At 36.5% G+C, this 22,048-nt stretch overlaps 1 protein-coding gene across 6 annotated transcripts in view; it reads left to right on the top strand.

The window, feature by feature from the left end:
• The window catches only part of ATPCL (ATP-citrate synthase), a 161,551-nt gene that overhangs the window by 107,476 nt on the left and 32,027 nt on the right, over positions 1-22,048 (top strand). For 4 of the 6 annotated variants that reach the window (XM_069847886.1, XM_069847881.1, XM_069847883.1 and 1 more), the window contains exons 2-4: positions 6,684-6,866; positions 16,154-16,339; positions 20,383-20,573. In XM_069847886.1, coding sequence (XP_069703987.1) covers positions 6,711-6,866; positions 16,154-16,339; positions 20,383-20,573 — 533 coding nt within the window. In that variant the 5' untranslated portion in view covers positions 6,684-6,710. The remainder of the gene's footprint in view (positions 1-6,683; positions 6,867-16,153; positions 16,340-20,382; positions 20,574-22,048) is intronic. The other 2 variants (XM_069847885.1, XM_069847884.1) reach the window with 1 other exon arrangement.

Raw genomic sequence — 22,048 nt, 5'->3', positions numbered from 1 at the left:
CCGGGAAAATTTCGCCGAATCCTGGACAGGTGGCATACGGTAAGGCTGAGTCAAAAGATAAAGTAGGCCTACAGCGAGATGAGGTAACCTACCAACGCAGGGTAGCTACTATAGTAGAGAATGTAGTTGCAATAGGTAGTAAATGTGTCGTTGCATGCAAGGCACTATTACTTTTTGTCACAACATATTCGAATTGTCACCGATTCGATTTCAGCATGACGACGAAGATAACATCATATGATGAGCTATGATGAAGCATTTTTACGAGTCTTCTCCCGAGTCCACAGTTCGTGATGAATTTTTCTTGAGCTAAGCAGGTATAATGGTTAGCGAGCTAGTGCTCCGAGGCTGCGTTCTGGCGTGGGTTCGAATCCCACTTGGGCCAATTACCTGGTTGAGTTTTTCCGAGGTTGTCTGTAATTGCAAGGCGACTGTGAATTGTTCTCATGATGAATTCTCGGACTTACCTCGCCAAAATGCCATATCCATCATCACCAACTCCTCCGACGCTATTTAACCGCGAGCTTGATGAAGGGTCGTTAAACTACAAATGAAAATTCAAAACGAACACGCTATGAGACTCCTGTAATGTAATGTGACATGACATTGATAACAGACAAAATATGCTCATGGTAGGATACGAATCCGTGACTTCCACGAAACGCTTAAGCCAGGCCTGCACAAACAGCGCTCAACGAGCGCGCGCGCTCCTTCGGAGCGGAAGAGCGGTGTTTACCGCTCGCCGAAACGGAGAGGAAGATACGTCAGAATGACATAGACTTACTATAGATAGAGGAGAGGGAAACGACCACTGAGCTATCTAGTGGAGTGCAGTGTGTAGATCTATTCTCAGTAACTGTTTCACGTTGCTTACCTACTGCTACAGTACAGTATGGAGGAATCTAAACGACGGAACATAACATTTAACGATTTACAGCTCGAACTTATTGATCTTCAATGTGACCTAAGGGCTAAAGATCGTTTGAATAATACTACTAGCTTGGTTGAGTTTTACAAGACTAAACATTAGCAATAATATCCACGACTACAAAGGCTGGCTGTGAAAATGATTGCTATGTTTGGCTGAACATTTATATTTGTGAGCAACTGTTTTCTATAATCAACTTTAATAAAGGCAGACATCGAACATCTGTAACTGATGTTTCATTATGATCAGTAGGCTACTGTTCTTTTCAACTGCCAACAGCATAAAACCTCGTTTTGATGTACTGATAAATAAAAATATAACAATGATATTGTACATTTAAGTAGCTATAGAATGTCTATTATTTCGTTAAAATAAATATTTCTTTATTAATTAATAATAGTCCAAGATAGTTTTGCAAACACTGAACGGGAGTTCATTTCACAAGCACTTGTAATAGTACTTGCTTTTGTGTATATTTTGTACGAGATCCACCCCTTCTTCCAGTCTACCCTTATACAGAGCGCAGCTAATATCTGCATTCCGCTCATGAGCTGTGAGCCGGCTCGGAGAGCGCAAACCTTGTGCAGGCCTGGCTTAAGCTCTCCTCAACCACAAACTTAAAATTTAATAGTATCGTACTGTATGATAATATAGATATCGCTTGATATAACGTCTGACAATGAAGGCCGTGTCTATAGCTCAAGTTAGCGAATTGGTCTTGCGTCCAGGCGGCCCGATTTCGATCCCGGTCCAAATAGTGATAGAATTTGTGGTGAACAAATCATATTTGCATAGGGTTCTTCCTTGAAGTGCTCCCGTTTTCCTCTATCAACCTTCCCCTCGTTTCATCTATCTACATTAGTTAAAAACAGGCTGGGTTTCCGATGCTGATATAGAAAAGGCTTCGGGCTCCGTTCCCTGGGGCTTATCAGGCTGCTCGTCTACGGATGGGACTCAGGGGTCAGGAAGGATGATCCACCTGTCAGACTTGGACACTCATGGCATATATCGCGCACAATGGGCCAAAGCAAATCCAGTTGCAAGGACGCGTTTCGGGTCCAAGCCTCGAAAATGCCAAGCCAAGCTTACAATGAGGGCTTCCGTACACATTTATACTGGTAAGAAATTAACACACATATATACAGGGTGATACATGAGGATTTACCGCCACTTACGGAGCTTATTTCCTAAGACATTCTGAGTAAAAAAATGTCATATAAACATGTGTCCTAATCTCAATATTTTCAGAGTTACACTAATTTGAAGTTGTTAGTAAAATATATTTTTTCTTTAGTTTTAAGGGTAAAAGAATATTACAAATAGAGAATGAACTATTCAGAAGTATCATTTCTTTAATTGGCTAGTGTTCTGAGGCTAAAAATGTGTTGTTAATTGCTTTGTACAGATTTTGTTTTTCAATTTTTAACTAAAAATTACATTATTCTTACGCACTTATCACAAAAATTGTTACAAATCATACGGCTTCAGGAACTTGATTCTTTACAGTTCAATTATGCATCCTAATGTACAGTCTTAAAGAATTTACAAGAGTGGCGTGATTTGTAACAATTCTTGTGATACGTGCATAACAAAAATGTAATTTTGTAGTTAAAATCGAAAAAAATTCTGTACGAAGGAACTATGGAATTTACAACATATTTTTAGGTTCAGAATATTAGCTAATTACAGAAATGATACTTCTTTATCTGTAGTCTAATATTCTTTTACCCTTAAAACTAAAGAATGATGGTATTTTATAGACATCTTCAAATTATTGTTAGCTCTGAAAATATTGGGAATAGAATCCATGTTTATATGACATTTTTTGTTCAGTATGTCTTCGGAAATAAGCTGTAAATTCTCGTGAATCACGCTGTATGCACATTATATAAATACATCGGTATAAGTCGAATATTCCGGTTATAACGAAATAAAAGTATAAGCTGTCTTGCAATGTACGGACCCAAAGTTGGGAACTCGATATCTATCCCATTAGAAGTTAAGTACAGTAGAATCCCGATTATCCGGACTATACGGACCGAAGGCAATCCTAATAAGCAAAAATCTGTATAATATGGATGGTGAGAGCGCTATGTGCTTTTTGATCCTGTAATCTTACAGGGACAAAGGTTGGACTCAGTAATGTAGAAAGACGTTACTGACAGGTACATAATAAACGAATATTTTCACCGGCGTAGCTCTATGGGCTAAGGCGCTTGTCTGCCGATCCGGAGTTGCGTTCGGGCGCGAGTTCGATTCTCGCTTGGGCTGATTACCTGGTTGGGTTTTTTCCGAGGTTTTCATCAACCGTAAGGCAAATGTCAGGTAATCAATGGTGAATCCTCGGCCTCATCTCGCCAAATACCATTTCGCTATCACCAATCCCATTTTCACAAAATAACGTCGTAGTTGATACAGCGTCGTTAAATAACCAAGTAAAAAAACTAATATTTATTCATAATACAGTACAGTATGTAATTGACTTTAAAACACGTTATTGTTTAGTACTGTATATTTATGTATGCTACTGTAATTAAAAAAAAAGCGATCCCGATAACACGGAAGGCCGGTTAATCGAAGTTCAGATAATTGGGACTACTGTATTACAGAGAGCTTTTCCAAGCACATATTCGTTAAGAGCCTAGGTAACCCTTCTCGCAGGTTTTAAACTAGTTTTGGAAGCTGTCTTTTGTCCTTGGCAGTTTGTGTTGCATTTGGCATTCCTTTTACCTAACTATCCGGGTACGACTTTTTAAAGGTGTTTCTTCAGATGATTTTAGGTTTTCTTGTTGAAAATATTTCCTACTTCATTCACTTTTTGACTGATTATCATACATTGCTAGTAACGGTACGTCCAATGCCTGGAAGTGCGGTTAAAACGAGAGGAAAGGCAGGTTAGCTACGAACTTAATTTCCTGTTTGTTATTTCTACTTATTTTAAGATCCAAGGACGTGTCCGTGACCTACAGCTTATGATAATGTATACGTATGTTATGATATGAACTTTCTGACTTGGCAGATTCGGTGTCAAGGAAATCCTTAGATGTTAACAGTCTTAGGTTTTTTGAGTAACCTTGAAAGGGTATAAAGTGTAAAAGATTCGAATGTAAATGAATACAGTGTTAAAGGTTATCATCATATTGTTTTGTAGCCTAGTTCTTTTCTGCTGTAGACTATAATTATTATGCTCTTGTCTTGACATTACAGACAAAGTCACCTTGCACCGTTTCAGGCTGGAATATTTGGTACGAAAGAGTTAACAACATATTTTGTGTAACGTCGGAATTATTTTACTTACAATTATGGGAAGCGATTGGCAACTGACAATACATACGTACATACGTACATACATACATACATACGTCGACCTGGTTGGCGAGTTGGTATAGCGCTGGCCTTCTATGCCCAAGGTTGCGGGTTCGATCCCGGGCCAGGTCGATGGCATTTAAGTGTGCTTGAATGCGACAGGCTCATGTCAGTAGATTTACTGGCATGTAAAGGAACTTCTGCGGGACAAAATTCCGGAACATCCGGCGACGCTGATATCTCTGCAGTTGCGAGCGTCGTTAAATAAAACATAACATTTTTTACATACACATACATACATACATACATACATACATACATACCGCTTCATTCACGCATATCTTTCATTATCATCATTGTTATGAGATGCTATAGTGTACTTAAAAGTCTGTTTTGGTCCATTCTTTTAATATGTTCATGCCAATTTTGCGTTTGGTTTTTAAATATAATTAAGACTTCACTTTTAATTTACTTCTTATACAGTACTATATCTATAAACTTATTCCTTATCTTAGCTGATAGTTGAACTTTCGCTGTATTTCTTAAAAATTTAAACTCGTCTGGAACTTTCGCTGTATTTCTTAAAAATTTAAACTCGTCTGACTATAGACTCCCCCCCCCCCTCCCCGATTCTTAAGAAACCTACTTTTCACAAAAGTGTGCTTATGGCAGTCGTTTGGTAAAATTTGATTTGTCTGTGTGTACTGTTTTTTAATGCTATATTAATAGTTCTACAGATAAGATTAAATCTTGATCATCTTTATCAAGCATGTTTGTAACATGGCAACCAACAACATTTAAATAAGTTACTTCATCTATTATCTTGTTTTCGATAGCAATTTTGCTTACAGTATTATGTTTTCGTATAGTTAATAGTAATGCATTCTAATTTTATTGTTCCAACTAAGGGAGAACACCCAGCTTAAGTTAACTGGTAAAAAAAATCAATTTTTTATTTTGTCCAAAATCTGGAGTATAGAATTTCCCCTTTTTGTCTGTGAAATAATGTTTTTTTTAATATCTGGATTAGTTTCCCAGTTATGGCCATAAATATGCACGAGGAGAGTTCTAGACATCTCTGTCTGTTGGTAAGTTCGTCGCTCATTCTCCGAAACTTAAAAATCTCAAACCATTTTCTTCATGACTCAAAAACTATTAGAAATAATTGCATGACATTTTACATGATTATTGTATATGTCATGATCTACAGTGTGCATTTATCTTCGTTATATTGTTAATAGAAAAATTGTAAAAGAAAAAAAAAATTTTTGAGTGAAAATTTTCAGGAAAATGTGTATATTACTACTTACAATGCAAATAATGTAATGATATTGATTCACGTTGTTGCATAATCTTCTAGAATAGACCGGAGAAAAGAGATTAAAAATATTTAATAATAATAATGTAATGATATTGATTTACGTTGTTGTCATAACCTTATTTTTTAGTAGGTTATTTTAAGACGCTTTATCAACATCTTAGGTTATTTAGCGTCTGAATGAGATGAAGGTGATAATGCCAGTGAAATACGTCCGGGGTCCAGCACCGAAAGTTACTCAGCATTTGCTTATATTGGGTTGAGGGAAAACCCCGGAAAAACCTCAACCACGTAACTTGCTCCGACTGGGAATCGAACCCTGGTCACCTGGTTTCACGGCCAGACGTGCTAACTGTTACTCCACAGGTATGGACCCATAACCTCCTAGAAAAGATCGGACAAAAGAGATTAAAAATATTTTTAAAATTGTGAGAGCTAAAATGAAAATGGTTATTACTCGTAGTTATACAAAAAATTGCGAAAATTTCGAAAATTTAAAATATGGCATTTTTTTTTTAAATTCAAGTAGTGGTTCCTGTAGATGAAGATGTGAATAATAATAATGTAGTAAATTTTCAGCTTAATTTAGTAGGGAAGACTTGGAAAAAAATAATAATTTACGTAGTTTTCATTTACAGTAATTAAGCTATATGTTCTCCTTTAAGTTCCTTAAAATTGAAAACCATATAAAACGTATGAATATGCACGAGTGAGCTTGAATAACTCAAACAACATGCAGCAAACAAACCAAACATAAAAAATAATACACAATTAATTGCTGTAAAAATAAATACAGTCTCCAATATATTGATATTAAAATAGTGTCATGCGTTCTTACTGGATTTATTCCAGGGTTATTACTGTATCTCAGCATTTCTTTAATATTATACAGAATGATTATAGAATTTTATTACACCACACTCAAGTCATAAGAAAATGTTAAATAGTATACATGGAGTATTAAACGGAATCTGTGATGTTTCTATTATTTTAAATATAAGGCTTGCCCCACCCGAGTTAGTGATCATACGACATTCTGTTCATGCCTTCACTGTACTGTTTGAAGGTTAGCCACTGCGGAAGAAAGTTGTAAGATCTGTTTCTTACTCTGTGCTTGTTCTTTGTTAACAGCAGTGTGTGGTGAGTGTGTGAGTGAAGATGTCTGCTAAAGCCATCCGTGAAGCCACTGGCAAAGATGTGATCAACAGAAATCTACCAAGTGGTACAGCAGCTGCCAAGTGTCAATTTGCTTCTGTTGCAGAAGATACAAATTGGTCGGAACTTCTTTCTAATAATCCATGGCTCAACACTCAGGTAATTTTCAATAATTCCATATGCTTTTGTGTAAAATTTTTTCTCTTCGCACTTTTATAGAAAAAATACCGGTAACTTCCTTTGATAACGTAAGTTCGATCTTGTGGAAGTTTGATAATGGTCGTAGTCTACAACTCTTGCAGAAGAGCTACTTCGTTCCTCTCTTATTACCACAAGCATCAGTGGTTTCTGTCCTGGAGATTAGCCTGAATTAATATGAAAATTAAACGTTGCTTGCTGATTCATCAATTGTAATTAATTTTAGTTTTTTACTCGCAGCTGTTATGATGCTTTGTTTTCTGCTTTTGTTACACTACACAATCATATAAGCAGGAGTATTTAGCTATGAAATAATTCACTGTTGTAAGAATACTAAATAGCCGAATGTCTAGTACTAGGAGCGGGTGTGGGTTGATTACCGAGTTGAGTTTCTCCTAAGTTTTCTTGAACCGTAAGGCGAATGTTAGCTAATCCTATGGTGAATCGTGATACTTATCTCGCCAAAGTATCATTTCGCTATCACCATTTACATCAACTTTAGATGACCTTGCAGTTGAGACAGCATAAACTAATAAAAAAGAAAATATTAAATATTTCTAAAAAAATAATTCATATTTTTAGAACTACAGTAATTATTATTGTTTAGTCAACTGTCCGAAGACAGGTTGGAACTTCATAAGTGACACCAGTAAGGCGTCACGTATGAGGCAACTAAGCCAGGAGATAATGAGATAGCGTGGCCAGTTCCTTTCATCCTCCATTGCATCGCTCACTATTAACATATTACACTAATCAGACTTCATTGTATACAAACAGTTGTTCTTCCTCTGACACACATCGTCAAGTGAGATGTACTGCCTGATAATAGATGTACAGTAGTGGCAAAAAAAACCGGACCGACCCTTGTAGCTGATTTCAGAGCTTTGTTCACTCCAGAGCACGATAGACTGGTAACTAAGACTTTCGTGGTTCGAATCCTGCCTGGGAAGAAAACTTTTTTTTTGTTCTTTATTCAAATTTATTCCCAATACTTTTCGATTGCAGCGATATTTTGCTACTTGTTCCCAGAACATGAATTTTACCAGCAATCGAAAAGTATTGGGAATAAATTTGAATAAGGAACAAAAAAAAGTTTCTTTCCCAGGCAGGATTCGAACCACGAAAGTCTTAGTTACCAGTCTATCGTGGCTCTGGAGTGAACAAGGCTCTGAAATCAGCTACAAGGGTTGATCCGGTTTTTTTTGGCCACTGCTGTACATGTCAGCCAGAACCTCAGTCAGAGGTAATAAGATTCATTCATTCAGTCATTCATTCAGTGTTCTGCCCAAGAGCAGGTCTTTCACTGCAAACCCAGCTTTATCCAGTCTTTCGTATTTTCTGCCTTCCTCTTTGTTTCCTCATATGATCCATATATCTTAATGTCTATCATCTGATATCTTCTTCTACCCCGAACTCTTCTCCCGTAAATCCATTCCTTCCAGTTCATCCTTCAGTAGGCAGTTTCTTCGCAGGCAATGAGCCAACCAGTTCCTTTTCCTCTTCCTGATCAGTTTCAGCATCATTCTTTTTTCTCCCACTTTTTCCAACACAGCTTCATTTCTTATTCTGTGTGTCCATTTCACACGTTCCATTCTTCTCCATATCCACATTTCAGATGCTTCTATTCGCTTCCCTTCACTTCATCATAATGTCCATGTTTCTGCCTCCATACATTGCCACACTCCATACGAAGCACTTCACCAGTCTCTTCCTTAGTTCTTTTTCGAGAAGTCCGCAGGAGATGCTCCCTTTTCTATTAAAGGCTTCCTTGGCCATTGCTATCCTCCTTCCTGGCAGCAGCTCATGTTAGTCTACTGCTTATAGTACACCCCAAGTATTTCTTTGATTGAGGTTCCGGCTGTTATATAAATCTATTATCAGGCAGTACATCTCACCTGACGATATGTGTCGGAGGAAGAACAATATTATTGTTTGTATACAATTAAGTCTGAATAGTGTAATGTTAATAGTGAGCGATATATGCAGTGGAGGGTGAAAGGAACTGGCCACGCTATCTGGCTTAATTAATTCTAGGAAGATAAAAAAAAAACTTTCTTCTCTACCATAATTTTCATTCTCCTCTATTCTCTTCAACTTCATTATCCTCTCTCTCTCTCTCTCTTTCTCCTTGTCTTATTTGCAGGATTCCACCACTTCTCTTTCTCTCATTTTATCTATGTGGCTCTTAAGCTGTTGATCTCTCTCATTTTCTGTCTGCGTATGAGATACATTTATTTCATAAATTCTAAGAACGAATATAACAAATCTTTTTGTTGTCATCTGTTGTGTAGCAGTTGCCATGCTGGGCTTTGGATCTGAGGATCTCGGGTTCAAACCCGAACGATGACGGTGGATTTTAACTCCTCAGCCCAGTATTTGAAAGTCCCAGTGCTAAGCACTGAAGCAATATTTAAATTCCCTAGCCTAGTGGAATTAACTTGATATGACGTCACTTTTATTTCTGTTTTCAAATTGTTAAACACAAGACAGCCATATGGCAGTAAAAAAACAGACTCTTTGCATATACTCGAAAAAAACCGCATAAAATATCTCAAATAGATTACGAACTGTGGTCGGTTTTGTGCAATCGTGCATGATGCATATACATACATATATGTAAAACCTCTACAGAACTTAGTTGCGTACACGTGTACTGCAAACCGGCGTGAGAGGTTAAAGGACATTACAATTCTTAGCATGGTTTCGTCCGGAAGGAAAGTGAAGCTGTGGGTCCTGTGTCATAGACTTACACCATAAAAAGAAAATTCGTTGACCATTTCTTTCTCACGTTGAATTTCTACGCTAAATAACCTCTGCAGTTGCAAGCATTGTTCCAGAGCTAAACAAATTTGCTAGTGAGGGTCTTTATGTATCCGAGACAAATATTTTAATGTGTAAATTTTGTAATGTGCGAGTAGATTGGGAGAAATGAGAAACGAGAGTCTATTGTTTAAAAAATAAAGAACATGTGCTCCGTAAAAATGTAGCTCTTAAAGGACAAGCATCGATGAAACCTTTTTTATCATTATTTTGACGCCTAATACGTAATATAACGTTACTTTTTCACGTAAAAATCCTTTTCCAAATTATACGAAATTATTGCGATAATCTTGCAACTAATTAGCGATAAAACGCGAAATATAATATTTTATCACGATTTTTTTCTTGGATTTAATGCGAAATTCTGTGCTGTCTACAGTTACCATTTTTTCAGTGTTGAAATATTGATTATGCTAAACAATCCTTACATATGGAAACTTCCAGTAACCTGCGATTGTACATTCACATTTTTATTAATTTCTGTTTGAACACGCAAGGAATTTTTGCTTATTAACGAATGAATTCTAGAAATAAATTGTTTATTTTTTAATTCCATAAACTGAACTTGCCGTATTCATAGACATTCTTAGCGCGGGCTTCCGGTGAATGATCAGCGAACTAACATTTTTCGTATTCATAAACCAGTGTTAGTGACATGATATGATATGAATCCTGTACAAGTAACCAGTCGATAGCCGGGGCTAGTTTAGCACGCTCGTAGCGCCGGCTAGCGAAATGTCTATGAATAGCACCCTTATATTTTAGTACCCGGTACTATTATAGTGAGAAAACGTTTAATTAATATACAGCAACTTTGGTCATCCTTAATTATAACGGCACTGACTATCAGTAAGCACTTTCCTTGGCGATGAAGGCCACTCCTCTTGATCTAGACACAACAGGTAGTAGAATGCTACTTTCAAATTCTATCTACCTGCATTCCATCATACCTTCTTACATCGGACGATACAGAAACATCTCCAGGCCATTTCGTTCATAAATAACAGTACCATATCGAAACTTTCACATTTAGTAATCTAATTTGAATAAAGAACAAAGAGCCTGTACTGTTTTACAACCAGGAGATTAACCGTGAAAGGAATGTGCTTACTATTGCGTCATCTATTGGAGCGAAGTAGTGCGTCCGCAAACTCACTCTGTAGTGAGGAGACGGCGATGCATGCGCTAGGCTTAAGGGTTGCAGTTATGTTGGTAGGTGGTATTCACCGCTAGCGGCTGCAGTTATGTTGGGAGGTGGGATTCACTCCACTCGAAGGTCAACACTGAACACGTGTGAATGATCTTGCTGCCAACTTAAAACTTCCCGATAGGAAATCGAGCGTCTCTTCTCGCAGCGGAGTGAGTTTGCGGACACATTGTAGATAGATAATATTACGGTTATAACGTCAGTTTAAAAAACATGCGATCTCCTGCATATGTTATTTCCTGTATGGAGGATTAAAAGACCAGGAAATTAACCATGATCTGATTTTGTAACTAGAGTACCGTAGTATAAATATGTGTGTATCAGTGTTATCGTTTGTGCTTTCAGAGTTAGCCAATGGAGATGCGTGTACCCATGTGTGGCATGATATTTTATGACATCAACATTCATTCACAGCATTACCCCGCGAGAGTTAGCCAATGGAGATGCGTGTACCCATGTGTGGCATGGTATTTTATGACATCAACATTCATTCACAGCATTACCCCGCTGCGTCTCATTCTCCTGAGACTTTCTCTTGGTTGGAGTACAGTAATAAACAATATAGTGTGTCCAAAACTACTTCCACATGCATATTACAAAGAGATGACCATACAGGTCTACCCCATTACCTCCTGGCCTAGTTGCCTCATAAGTAGTGCCTTGTTGGTATCACTTGTGACGTTCAGACCTGTCTTCGAACAGTTGACAACAACAACAATCATACAGGCTTTGATGGTTGTGTAGTCAGTTACCAGTATTTTGTCTTGCCATATTGTCGAAAGTGTTTAGTTGGGAAAATCCTAGATCAGCACTTTGAAGAGAACAACCGCCAGGATCGCCACCCGTCCGCCGTAAACGAACACGAGATGGCAGCGCAGTCGCTAATGCTATTCAAATGGGAATTATGACGTGACTCCTTGTGTAACAACTAGATGGCAGCGTAGTAAAACTGACAAAAGTTGTTAACCTCAAAGCCTATAAGCCCGACATATTTGTTACATATATGATCTAGGAGGAAATGTAAATTCGTCCGAAACTGACAAACATATCGCATTTCGAAGGTGTTACATTTTAATCGAACATGTAAATTCGTCCGCCTAGCGTTTATTTCTTTACATTGGTAACATGTAAACTCGTCCCCAAGTATTTATTAACATTGGCAACATAGGAGCCATTTCAGAAATTTGAAATAGCAGATTTTGAAATAGCAATGCACTCTGCAATTAAGTTCGTGTGGCCACATACCGAACTCATAGGTTGTCGATTTCACACGCCTGGTAGCGAAATATTGAACATCTTCGATTAGCTGTGAAATACAATCGTATTGATATAGGGAAATGGTTAGGATAATGCTTTGATCTCGTCTACTTGGAACTTGATGTTGGCGAAGGTTTTGGGATTGAACTGTCATCAATACGAGAAGATGAACGGCTAGTAACATTTTCTGACTATTTAGTTGATAATTACATATCAGAAAATGCTACATTCCCTCCTTACATATGGATTAACTCCAATAGCGTTTCCCACACAACTAACACATGTGAATCTTTTCATGCAAATTTCAACAAGAATTTTAATACTGCTCATCCGAACATTTACGATTTTATCAGCGTTTTAAAGAATTTCAGACAGAAACGTACAAGCTACAAAGTATAAATACACAGAGAATAATTAAACGAGATACCAGGAATAAGCAACTGCTTATAGGTCTATGCAAAGCCCTAGAAAATTACAAAGCAGGGAATTTGCCCATGGTAGATTTTTATTAAAATTACTTCTTTTCATGAGAAACCATTTTTAACCATGCCACTTGCCAGTCCTAAGCCTGGATAAAATGGGAAAGAAAGTGTTCTCGTTAGCATTCGGACGAGTTTACATTTCTATGATACTGACATTAAGTAGGTATGCGGACGAGTTTACACTTCTATGATAGGAATGCGGATGATTCTACATGTCAGATTATAGGTAATTATTTCCATCGGACGAATTTACTTTTTCCCGTTTAGTTGAGTTGTTGGTAAGAAACCATTGTTACTACAGTAATAAGATTAATATTCTCCATTAATTAAAGGGGAACACAACACATATATCGAATGTTACCTAGTTGAGTGTTGGATAACTGAGATTAGCTTATTTTAAATGGAATGGTGCAACGTTAATCTCGCGACGACAATTAGTAGAGTTATTCGCAATTTAAGATTTACCGCGTGACGTCAGTAAACAAGGCGCTGGCCTTTCATTCTACTTGAGTTACATTATTTAACTCGCCAGTTAAATAGCTTCACCTGTTACCCTGTTTATAACCATTATTAACAACTTACTATTCATAACAATGACAATAAATTAACTTCATTAATGAAATCAGTAGTGTAAACTTTACATTCAAATGTTATTTTGTTGTAATACAGTAATATGAAGTGTATTTTCATAATGATGGCTAATTTTTCTCTAATCTAAACCAATACTAATAAAATTCTGTCACGAACTACTGGAACTGCATCTGACATTAAATTATTATAAAATGTATAAACAAGCCTATCTCTTATCAGTGTTGTATTGGAAATCGGGTGAACTTCTTGCGACTCATTTCCCCTGCAGGTGGTTTCGGTATTACAGCGATGTTTCGTGGGCTAGAGAGGTTCCAGGTAACATTAATGCCGATGCAATTAACACATTGCCTCTTGGACGTCGACCTTGCATTTCCTGTGAATACCACGGTACATTATGAATGAACCTCTTCACAAATAGCCGTAATACACAACGTTGCCCCTTTATTGTAACGACTCACTTTTATAACAGGTGATGCATAACGCGAACAAAATTTAAATAGTTTATCCAAACAACTCCATAAAATTATAAACCACGTTACTTAAATACAAGTTTCTTTGTTTATGTCTTCGCTATCACTGTCTTCAAAGTCACTATCACTTTCGGAATTTTCACCCAGTTCATAACTTCCATCATTACTATTGTCAAAAGTTTCGTCGATACATAATTTTCTAAATATTTCAGTTCCCATTTCGCACTGAACTTCCTTATCCATAGTAAACGTTTCTTCCGGATTTTGAGATGAAATTTGCTCATTAATTATCACGTCACAAGTAGATGTACTGTACAAGGTGTTTGAAGAAGCTTAGAAACAACCTTCTTCCTCTCTTTCGTCTCGGATCGTAAATTTCGTGGTTTCCTTTCTTGAACTTTTCAATATATTTACATCTTTTACAGTTGGTATTACTCCAGATTTAAGGGTAGGCCCTTTTCTTTTATCGGTTATTAACGTAAACTTCATAACCTCAGATTCATAGTAATCAGACGGTAAAAATAGAGCAAATAACTGCATTAGATGTTGGGATGAAGTGTTTTCTCTTGCACAACTGCACCCAGGCCGAGTGCCGCTTTGGAGAGCAATCTCTTTTAGGAAATGAGCAAAAGAATTTTCTCTCCTTTCCGTCCTTGCCTTTATTTCCAGAAATGTTGGAACATCCATAAACCGCACATTGAGGCATTTTAACGACTGCACAGAATGAGGAGGAAACTCACTGTGACACGTGCCTTAGCTACCCGACCGCTTGGCAAAGTGACGTCATATTATTTCTAAGAAACGCTCTCCTGTGAAAACGGTGGTGAGCTGGAAGTAAAAACTATTGCATTGTTGCTTTGAAGGACGAGTACATTAATTTAAAATATATATATTTTTTGTGTTGTGTTCCCCTTTAAAATCTGTTCCAAGCAGGTTGGTGGCAGTAGTGGTTAATAATAATAATAATAATAATAATAATAATAATAATAATAATAATAATAATAATAATAATAATAATAATGCCACTTCTAAGAGGAAATTGATACTAGTGTATTGATTACCGGTATGTAAAGTGATTTCTTAGAATTTGTATGTCACAATGATTTCCAAGCCTCTGGAAGAAGACTGCGAAAAACTAAACATTAAATTATACTAGAAATCTGTATACCTACAGTAGTTATACTAAAAATGACCAAGAAACAATAATAATTGAAAGAAAACAATTCTGACATCAATTATTTTGGCATCGAAGCTTTGACCAAAAGGAAGAGGGGAAGAGAGAGAGAGAGAGAGAGAGAGAGAGAGAGAGAGAGAGAGAGAGAGGTGTATGTGTGCGTATATGTTTTAAATTAATTTTTAAGCAGCCTTTCCTAAAAGTAGATCGTTTAAAGCGAGGCAAGTGTGTTAAAGATTGACAATTACAGTGCCTATAAGGCAGTGTGCGCAAAGTATTAACACCGAAGTGAAAAATGTTTTAACACTGACTTTCAACTGTTGTGTAGTGGTTTAAACAGTGCTAAACTCACTTTTAAAAATAATTGTTTTTGGTTAAGAAACTTATACAAATTAAATAAATTCCTTCAACTATTTTATTGATATCTACATGAAACAATTAAGAATTAAATGTAATTATAAAATATTAGATACTCCCGAGTTTGAACTGGGGACCTCTGGATTTGCAGTTGATTGATTTGTTGTAAATCTTGTTCATATTCAGTATCACAACTCGACTGATCTGAAAGTAATATGCATGAAATAGTTTTCACAAAAAAAGTAAAGAGAATTTATAAATCACTGTTCATTCAAAATCGTCCATCTGTAATGATTTTATCTTAATGATTTTTTCTTACATAGAAAACTGACGAATGAAACTGCGTAGTCCCTATGTGCCACAAATTCTGGTTCCAGTAAAATTAAATGCTACATGCTGAGGAAATAGAGCAAACACCATCGAAAAGATTATAATATAGGTCCATTTATTCTGCCTGTTGCTGATCGATTTTGCAGGACAGTATCAGTTTCTTTGTAAGCAGATTATTTACTGCTATTATAAAAACCTTCAAGATATCTTCACTAGACAGATGTCTAATATAATATTGTTTTGCAACTTTGTCCTCTTGCGCACAGTTATTTTTTTTAAGGCAAAGGTAGAAATTCACTTTGACAGTGACCTTCTGTTGATTATTTGTCAAGTAGGTAGTGTGATAATCTTCTTATAAACCATTAATTCTTTCTGGTAAGTACTTGTATATGAGTTTTAAACACTCAGCAGTGTGGCTTATTGGTAAGACACTGATCTTGCATTCAGTAGGTCTAGGGTTGCCAGATTTTAAAATTTTCAAAGAGCCTTTCTACCTTACATCTGTGTCTTACTGTAACTCTTGGGTGATATTTCATTTGGAATAAATATTTTGATTGCAGAAACTTGTTGTAAAACCAGACCAGCTGATAAAGCGTCGTGGAAAATTGGGTCTTATCAAAGTAAATGCAGACTTCGCAACAGTGAAGTCATGGGTTGGAGAACGGATGGGCAAAGACCAGAAGATTGGCCGGGCTACAGGCAAACTTAGGAATTTTATTATTGAACCTTTCATTCCACACAAAGAGGTGAGAATCAATCTTTTAATGTTGAAGAACATATTGGTCACTTACTTCTAAAGCATCGTAACTATGTTTGAGCAAAATAACTTCTTATTCCTTTTATACCCCAGCTAACAACTGGTATGCATTTGTTGTTTATAAAACATAGAAACATTTTTAGACTTACGAGATGTTATCAGCAGACACATTTTGAAAATGCACACGTGTCAATATTCGGGAAAAATTGGACTTACGAAGTTTTAGAAGTAAGCGGACAATATGTTATAATTCTCATATGTTATAGTTATTTTCAATATTGATTTAAGGACCATTTTCGTGTTATTTCTTGCTCATTTTAATAGAATTGAGATCAGATTGTTATGTGATTAGACAGATGTATTTTCTTTGAGGTGTACTAAAATTATATTTGAAGAATATTTAAATCATTTAACATGATCGTTCTGTAATATTATGTTTTATATTCCATAAACGTTATCATGAATTACGTTTCTTTCATAGAGGTCCTTTTCTATCATTTCTAGAAATTTCCCATATACAATGTACAGTATAAAAGAAAAGGATTGTTAAAAATACAATAAAATTCTAATTATTCATCTCGTTTTTACCGCAAAATTTGGTTGAAATATATAAATATTTTGCCAGTTTTAACTAATGACTTTACACATTTATAAGATGAATTAAATTTATTCACATCTGTTTCCCCCCCCCCCCCCCCGAATTTTGACTAATGTTTAGCCACATGGTTCGATTAAAACATTAATATGGGCACTTCCATATAAGTTTTTTTTAGTAATTTTATATAATTTTATAACTAGTTCGATTAATTAAAATGTGTCTCAGTGAAACATACAGCAGAGTCCGTATAGGTCAGTTTCTATCTGATGCTTTTCCAATTCACTGCGGGGTATGCACTATCACCTTTAGTTTTTAACTTCGCTTTAGAATATGCCATTAGGAAAGTTCAGGATAACAGGCAGGGTTTGGAATTGAACGGGTTACATCAGCTTCTTGTCTATGCGGATGACGTGAATATGTCAGTAGAAAATCCACAAACGATTAGGGAAAACACGAAAATTTTACTTGAAGCAAGTAAAGCGATCGGTTTGGAAGTAAATCAATCCCGAAAAGACAAAGTATATGATTATGTCTCGTGACCAGAATATTGTACGAAATGGAAATATAAAAATTGGAGATTTATCCTTCGAAGGGGTGGAAAAATTCAAATATCTTGGAGCAACAGTAACAAATATAAATGACACTCGGGAGGAAATTAAACGCAGAATAAATATGGGAAATGCGTGTTATTATTCGGTTGAGAAGCTTTTGTCATCTAGTCTGCTGTCAAAAAATCTGAAAGTTAGAATTTATAAAACAGTTATATTACCGGTTGTTCTGTATGGTTGTGAAACTTGGACTATCACTCTGAGAGAGGAACATAGGTTAAGGGTGTTTGAGAATAAGGTGCTTAGGAAAATATTTGGGGCTAAGCGGGATGAAGTTACAGGAGAATGGAGAAAGTTACACAATGCAGAACTGCACGCATTGTATTCTTCACCTGACATAATTAGGAACATTAAATCCAGACGTTTGAAATGGGCAGGGCATGTAGCACGTATGGGCGAATCCAGAAATGCATATAGAGTGTTAGTTGGGAGACCGGAGGGAAAAAGACCTTTAGGGAGGCCGAGACGTAGATGGGAGGATAATATTAAAATGGATTTGAGGGAAGTGGGATATGATGATAGAGACTGGATTAATCTTGCACAGAATAGGGACCGATGGTGGGCTTATGTGAGGGCGGCAGTGAACCTTCGGGTTCCTTAAAAGCCATTTGTAAGTAAGTAAGTAAATTTTATATTATTATATCAAAACATTTCGTGAACTTATTAGCATTTGAAGAGCCATCGGTCCCTATACTGAGCAAAATTATTCCAGTCCCTAGTATCATACCCCACCTCCCTCAAATCCATTTTAATATTATCCTTCCATCTACGTCTCGGTCTCCCCAAAAGTCTTTTTCCCTCTTGTCTCTCAACTAAGACTCTATATGCATTTCTGGATTCACCCGTACATGCTGCATGCCCTACCCATCAAATGTCTGGATTTAATGTTCCTAATTATGTCAGATGAAGAATACAATGTGTGCAGTTCTGCGTTGTGTAACTTTCTCCATTCTCCTGTAACTTCATCCCTCTTAGCCCCAAACATTTTCCTCAGCACCTTATTCTCGAACACCATTAGCTTCTGTTCCTCTCTCAAAGGGAGGGTCCAAGTTTCACAGCCTTACAGAACAACCTGCAAGATAACTGTTTTATAAATTCAAACTTTCAGCTTTATTAAGAACAGACTGGATGACAAAAGCTTCTCAACCGAATAATAGCAGGCATTTCCCATATTTATTCTGCATTTAATTTTCTCCCGAGTGTCATTTATATTACTGTTGTTCTAAGATATTTGAATTTTTCTTTTTTTTTTTAATCCATGGCGCTACAGCCCATGAAGGGCCAAGACCGACCAGCTGGCTGCTAGCCTCACGGCCACATGCCGAAGCAGAGGTGGACGATCATCCAACCAGAATGGCGGTATCGTGTGGTTAGCACGATGAGCCCCTTAGCCATTATAGCTGGTTTGCGTAACTGGATTTTGCTACCTATCGTAGCTCCCCAAGTGCATCACGATGCTGGGCAGGCACCAGTCCCATACACTGGCCGAAATTTCATGAGAAAATTTCTCCTCCCATGAGGACTCGAACTAGCGCACATTCTGTAACATGAGTCCCAGGCAGGATGCCTTAGACCATGACATCACGGCGCGGGACTTTGAATTCTTCTACCTCTTCCAAAATTTATTACTGTTCCTAATGAAAATGTAGGAAAGAATGACTGTGTCCATGGTGATAATTTTCTTTTAAAAGTTTTGATAAGAAAACACAAATTTTTCAGTAATACAGCCTGTACTGAATTATATGATGACTTCACTCTTAAGAGAATTATGACGTCGATTGTTTTTCCCTGTACTTTTTAGTTTTATTACTTTGTTAACAGGATGTCTGCCAGTAACAAAAGTAACGAATTTAAGAGACTCATATAATCATGGGTAACGAAATTACGCATATTGTTATGTTTCACTAATTTAATCTTGACTCCACTATTTGTCGGTAGTCAACAATTACATTATGAGAGTCTAATATAGTCTAGAAGGCTGGGAGAGAAGTTGGCTGCATGTCCATTGAAATGAATATCAGAGAGCTTAAGAAAAGAGTCTGATGGCATATCGTATGACAGTTGAAAAGTGATGATGTGTTTTCATCATGCTTATTAAGTTTTGGTAACTAAAAAGTAACTAATTTCTGTTTCACAATTTCGGTAGACATCCTTGTTAATTATTTTACCTTTTATTACCTACTATAGCTGCATGGTCTAGGCCTCATCCCTTGAACTAGTATTACGAAAGGAGTGCTGGTTCCAGTCATCATGGCTGAAGATATTTTCTCATGAAATTTCTGCCAGTGTATGGACCATTTCCATCATAGTAATGAATTTGGGGGAGCTACAGTGAGTAGCAAAATCAGTTTCATAGGCAAGCTATAAGGCTGGGAGGATCACTGTGCCAGTCACATATTACCCTCATATTGGCTGGACGACTGTTTCATATACAGAGACATATGGACTTAAGGTCAGCACCCGGCTGGTAGTTTTTGGTCCTCTATAGGCTGTCATGCAATATATTCCCCCCCCCCCCCCAATTATCTGATAGTCTTTTCAGTTGCGTGATACACCAACGAGACTAGCTTAGAATAGGAATTTGTGTTACTTTTCATAGCATTAAAGTTATATCTTATTCTCACGGAAAATTTAGATGGTCTGTTAGGCATCATTTATTCTGTAATAGTCCACAAATGCTGAATAGGAAACATGAGGTGAAATTACAATTACACAAATCACTATATAACTTGACACAAGTATAATTTCGTGTGATTTCATTTAATAATCTTTACTAACAGCAGCTATTAATTACCAGCTAACTTACGCATATGCCTTTTGTTACAGGATGAAGAAGCATATGTTTGTATTTACTCACATAGATATGCAGACACCATTCTCTTCCATCATCAAGGAGGTGTCGATATCGGTGACGTAGATGCCAAGGCTCTTAAGCTAGAAATTCCAGTAGGTCAGACTGTTGACGCAGCTACCATTCAAGCTAAGCTGTTGACCAATGTTGTTGCAGCAAAGAAACCGTAAGTGAATTAAAGTGATTATGAATTTACTTGAATGTGTAATATTACCTGAGAAAATTGTTTAACTTTGAAACATTATTGCCATTATCAGCTACAAAATTCAAGTTATGTGTCACTGTACCAATCCCTTCAGCATATGGACTTTACAGTTTTATACATCTTCATTTTCGCCTGCATATAGAAAATACTCCTCTTTTGTCATACTTCTTAGAGGGTGTTGTTCTAAATGGTCTTTTCATTTTTCATTAATTTTTTTGCATTGTGCTCGTTCATATGTAATAACTAATAATAATAATAATAATAATAATAATAATAATGATGATGATACTTTTTGAAGAAATTCCATGTCATTTAACTGTAGGTAGTCATTTTTCCATTAATGTCCATATTTCACACCCATATATTGCTGGTATTGCCAGCATTTAACAAATCATCTTACTTGTTTATCTTGGATCTTGGTGGTTCAGTGGTTAATATACTTTTCCATTGTCAAATGTGGCTGAGGCGTTGGATTTTTAGATAGAAAAAGGTCTAGATACTGGGACTGTTTCTGTTAGAAGAGAAAATAAAACTTTTAACTTCACATATTAAATTGCATGCCTAAGCTCTTATTGTTCAAAGAAAAAAAAATTAATTGAATGTAAAATTCATAACTGAGTCCTCCATTGCGCCTTTCTCAACTCTCTGTAATATACAGAAGTGGCGGTTTGTGGTATTATTTATAGGTATTTGCATATTTACATTTATAAATTTTTAAACGGCCTTCAAATCATGCAACATAGATTTAACCCCAATAGAAAGAAATAAGAAATGCAAAATGAGGAAGAGGATTTCTTTTTACAATTAAATTTCTAATAAAACAGAACTGTATACAGAACCAGTGTTAGGTTTCACATGAATTGTCACCATCATTTGCACTTTACAGCTTAATGGTTCTCTGCAGCTTAATGATTCTGTTTGTGAAATTCCTACACTAAATGCATGCACACGAGAAGTGGGTAAGAATTCTGATTGTCAGCCAAGTGGCAAAGCAATTGCCACACTTCACTGGACTGAATGGAAACGAATGCTGTATCGTTGTTATCAAATTGTAGCTCAGAAAGAATTAATACTTATTATACGATTATGATTGTGGAGGTCTCTGGTGGGAAATAATAGCAATGTGTCGATTTAGAATTTCACTGGTTCACAACTTTCTATGTAATCATAGCTGAGGTGCAAAATTTCACACAATGTGTAACATAATATGTAGAATGTACTCGTAGAACATTTTGTTTTCTCTGACAGAGTTAAGGCTTATAGCCTTCTCTTCCAGTCATCCAACCCTAATCAATACAATGTCACTGACATGCCATGTATTGTGAGCTGCAATCTGTAAAATCGGATAAAATAAACAGAGACTAGACAAAAAAAGTGAAAGACTTAGTTGACAGGTATTGGTTTAGGAAACAGTTATTTTCGTACATTTCTTTCAG

Source organism: Periplaneta americana, chromosome 15, assembly GCF_040183065.1.
Source record: "Periplaneta americana isolate PAMFEO1 chromosome 15, P.americana_PAMFEO1_priV1, whole genome shotgun sequence".
Taxonomy (NCBI): Eukaryota; Metazoa; Arthropoda; class Insecta; order Blattodea; family Blattidae; genus Periplaneta; species Periplaneta americana.
Note: the sequence above shows the minus strand (reverse complement) of the source record. Positions and strands in the feature narration are given on the sequence as shown.